The sequence below is a fragment of the Xiphophorus hellerii genome, chromosome 18, assembly GCF_003331165.1.
Source record: "Xiphophorus hellerii strain 12219 chromosome 18, Xiphophorus_hellerii-4.1, whole genome shotgun sequence".
Taxonomy (NCBI): domain Eukaryota; kingdom Metazoa; phylum Chordata; class Actinopteri; order Cyprinodontiformes; family Poeciliidae; genus Xiphophorus; species Xiphophorus hellerii.
In genome coordinates, this window is record NC_045689.1 from 14,067,288 (window position 1) to 14,071,709 (window position 4,422).

General features: G+C 36.3%; 1 protein-coding gene across 1 annotated transcript; it reads left to right on the plus strand.

Annotated features, from left to right (window-relative positions):
• The first annotated feature begins 1,756 nt into the window (after positions 1-1,756).
• Positions 1,757-4,398, plus strand: LOC116737213 (uncharacterized). Its single transcript, XM_032590239.1, has 5 exons — positions 1,757-2,070; positions 2,545-2,880; positions 2,982-3,215; positions 3,327-3,355; positions 3,463-4,398. Exons 1-5 carry the CDS (start codon positions 2,019-2,021, stop codon positions 3,559-3,561), a joined length of 750 nt encoding a protein of 249 aa, XP_032446130.1. The 5' UTR covers positions 1,757-2,018; the 3' UTR covers positions 3,562-4,398.
• Positions 4,399-4,422: the final 24 nt, after the last annotated feature.

Here is a 4,422-nt window from a genome sequence, read left to right on the forward strand (position 1 = left end):
TTCGATCTTTGACGTGGCGTTTGGGCGGAGTTAAAGAATCTCAATTATATCCATCGAAACTTCCCGGTGTGATATGTCACCCTTTTGTTTATTATTTAACACATTAAGAACCTTTCTGGTTTATGATTTTTTTTTTTTTTTTTTTGTCAAAGTAATAAAATAGGTTTTAATCTAAATATTCAGCTTCTGTCAGCTAGACCTTGTTCCGCATCAGAAAGATTTAGGTTTGCACTTGTGGTTCATACACAAGACAGTCTTTTTCGCTTTCTCTCTTGTTTACTGCGTAGTCCTATGGGAGTGAATGAAATGAACATGGGAGTAAAATTAGCGCTGCCAAAATGTGACACAGTAAAAGCGCTTGAAACGTTTGTGTTACTGTGATACATACAACAGAAAATATTGTTTTAATGTCTATTTCTGACTATCAATACTTAATATAAACATCTGTATATAAGACAATTAGGCAACAATGTATATACAATTAGACTAACAATTACAGTTGAACACATCAAAGATCATTGTTCCCCAATCCTCAGCAAAAATATAGTAATCTTTTCAATATTTCTAAAGTATTAGACCTTTGGCTCAGAAATCAATTTCTAATCTTCACAAATATTATATGTAAAGTAGAACCAAGAGGGGGGCTTTATACTTTAAGTACTTTAAAACTGAAATGAAATGAACTGACTCAAATATGAGGGCATCGTCACAGCCAGCAGAAGGTAGAACTGAAATTTATTGGTTTTCAAAATGACTAAGTACAAAAACATCTAAGAGTAGCTGTGCACAACTGTGGTACAACAATTTAAAAAAAAAGTTTCCAAAGGAACACAAATTGTGTGCAGTATATATAGACTTAAACTATCTCTGCAAAGACAAGTTTGAAAAGTTATGACAGACTTCAGATTACAGGTATTCCTATAGGACCAGACTAATAATACCCTAAATATAGCACCACAACTACACTCGGAAGAAAATGGGTATTAATTTTAATAACATTTACCTGCTCTCAGTTTCTCCACATATTCATCTGTGTTATCTGGTCTTCATTATGCTGTTCATTCACTAATGTTCAATATCAAATCTCTTAACACCTTCAGAGTATAGCTGGATTTCCACTGAGATTAAAATAATAGAGATTAATATTATTTACTTCTAAAAGCTTCTAAAAGCTTTTGGGAGGACTGCATTTTATTTAAGGGAATCAGAATAGGACAAATGTGTCATAGTTTCAGAATTAAACTAGTAAAAATGTTTTACTAAATTATTAATTTCTCAGAAAGTCGCTCACAGTTATGTGCTGCTTTATGTTGATCTATTGCTTGACATCATAACAAATTAAATTGATGTTGTGAAATTTAAGAACAATGTATACTTTAGTAAGACCAGATGTTTAAGAAATCCCAGACACTTTCACATTTTTTGAATCCAAAAATTAATAATGATCTGCATGGAGTTATTATATGTACAAGCTCAAGTTGCTTTCATAAATCAACCATCTGTTAAAATGTTTTTTTTTTTAAAAATGTCAAAAACAAATCAACTCAAATAAGCCACAAGAGCTACAGAAAATACAAAGCAGAACAAATGAGTTTCTGAGGTCTTTTGTAAGACTGGAGTTTACACTTCCTTGAAATGAGCCTCATTTCCTGCTTGAAAGTCGGTATTCCTGCTCTTGAAGTCAGTGCTTTCCTGTAAATCAAATCCTAACATGTGTGTGTTTGTGTTCAGAAAAGTGTGAAGGGGCTGGATTAGTGTTTCACTTCCTTCCTCTGACGCCCCCTAGAGAAAAAAAAAGCAGCAAGAAAAGCGAAAACCGAAAATGATCCCTGGCAGTCACAGAAATAGCAAAGGCTAAGAGAAAGGCTGAAAATGGTTTGAATAAACAGGTTATGTTAAGTTACAAGAGTGCTCGACTGTCAGATTATTTCAGTGAACCACAACATGGAGACTTGATCTTTACAAGGGAACTGAGATTTTGCGCTTGCTGAACAACAGCATTGTTTATTTTTCCAGACATGTATGCGTTTACCTTGCGTGTGATCAGCTGTCTGTGTATCTTTCAAGGAGGTAAGAACATTTTTCAACTCAGCCTAGTCTGAAAACGTGCATGCTGTCTTGTCACATTTCAAGCTACGTTTTGTATTTGGTTAGATTTTGTTGAGGAAGCTCCAGGAAATAAAACTGCAATTTTCCAAAGTAATGGTTGGCCGTTTTAGTAGTTGTATAATTTGACTAAGATGAATACATACTGTTCATAAAGCCATGATAAGTCAAAGTAAAGTTTTACTCTTATGTCACTTGTACTTGATCTTTTTCCATATTATTTTAACAAATCAGGTGTTCTCTTTTGAAATTTAAAAATTCAGACTTTTTGAGATTATTCTTCATTAAATGATTAATTCATTTTAAGGCTTTTTTGTGGTTTAAGGAATATTAAACATATAGAAACCAAGTGTATGAGTAAAGTGAATGACTGCTGCCAATTTAGCTTTTTCAAACAAAATGCTCTTTATTAATCTAATTGAATGCTCTGTCATTTAGGTGTTTTTTCTGAAGAATGCAGTTATGGTGTATTTGGAAAACGTGAGACATTCTTCGTGCCTGCAGGGGGCAGTTTGTCTCTGTTCTGTGTGGTTCAACACTGTGGAGGTAACTGGACAGGCAATTGGAAAAAGCAAAATCTCACAACTTCAACCACTGTTGAAAACAGCGCAAGGCACCGTTTCACCATTGGCCCAGTCAGTGCCAATCAAAGCAAACTACATTTAAAGATTTTGAGTGTTAGACAGTCAGATGAAGGGTTTTACACATGCAACGTGAAATGGAGTGATGGAAGCCATGATGTAAGCCATTTGATGCAAGTGAATGTCACAAAAGGTATATACTCATTTGCATGTGCTAATCAAACATGGATCATGCATATTTTAGTCATTAGTGTTTGTGCATTGTTGTTCTTCTCTGTCATCCCCAACATGCAGGTGTTGCCTTTGAGAGAAAACCCTTACACAGGGTTCTGGTCTGCACTGTTGCCTTTCTTTGTCTTCCTGTCATTTTGGGATTGGCTCGCTGCCTGAGTTCAGAAGTCAAGCAACAGCCACATCCCAGGATAGAGGTCTTACTTGCAGATGGACATAAAGATAGATCACATCAGCCTCCACAGCCTCCACCCCGACGCCCAGTACCAAAGAAACGCACTGCTCCTCCTCACAAAGGTATCTAGCAATTTTAACTTTAGGAGTCTAAAGCATAGAGGTAAGAAATTAATGTAAATGTAATGTTAATGTTGTCAGAGCTAAACCTTTATTTTGATTGAACTTTTACAGCTCCCTCACCATCCCAGCAAAAGCCAGAGGTAGGGGAAAGTATTGCCTTTGTAATGTGCAGTTCCACAAGTCTGTCTGCAGTGTATTTGATCTTGTAGAAGTTTCACATAGTTTTATTTCATCCTATATGTTACAGTTATTGTATGCAGACATTTCCCAAGATGCCCTGAGGAATCAAAAGGCTCAGAGAGAGCCAGCTGAACCCACTGTCTACTCATCTGTCAGGTTTTTCTGACAGCAGAAGACAGAAGACGGAGATATGGAGCAGTCGGGTCCAAAGGTCTGTGGTTTAGGGTTAGGGTTAGATGAAGGCCCATTAATTTGGGCCTTCATCTATTTTTCCAGTTCTTGTTCTGTAGTGGAATGATCATATTGGACAGAACTTCAGTGATTCAGTGTCTTTGAGCCATCACCAAGATCCTGGCATAATTCTGGTTGGATGCAAAGCTTTCCGTTAGAGGTGATAACTTGTTTAAATGAGATGGTTTTCTTGCACTGACCCAAATATTTATCATATCATAAGGGCTATCCAAGAAGCTCAGTGTCAGCCTACTTTGTACATTACAAAAGCAGTTTGGTTGGGTGTTTAGGATTATTGTCCTGTCATAACTAATGTGCACAGGTTTCAACTGTCTAGCTGTTGATTTGAGGTAAAGTTAAATAACCTCGAGGTAGTTCTTAATTTTTATTAATTCCATTCAGCTAAGTTTTATTTATGGAGTACCGATTCACACCAAATGAATCATCTTGAGGCATTTTTTTTATTAAAAATGAACATTTACTTTATTCTAGTGATCAAGCAGTACATTAAGCTCAGTAAATTATTCTAAGTAGTTTAAAAAGTTTCTATCTAAGGAAACGGAGCAGATTGCATTGAGTCATCAATTTCAAATTTTCACTCCTTCTGGACGAGCTTGCATTGAGTCGTTGACTTTACAGCAATCCCTCCTACAGAGCATGCATGTAGTGACAGCGAAGAGAATTAAATTCCCGTTAACAGGACAAAACCTCCAGCAGAACCTGGATCAGTACAAGCAGCCATCTGCCTCGACCGACTGGGGGTTCGACAGAGCAGAATGCACAAGAAGAAACAAAT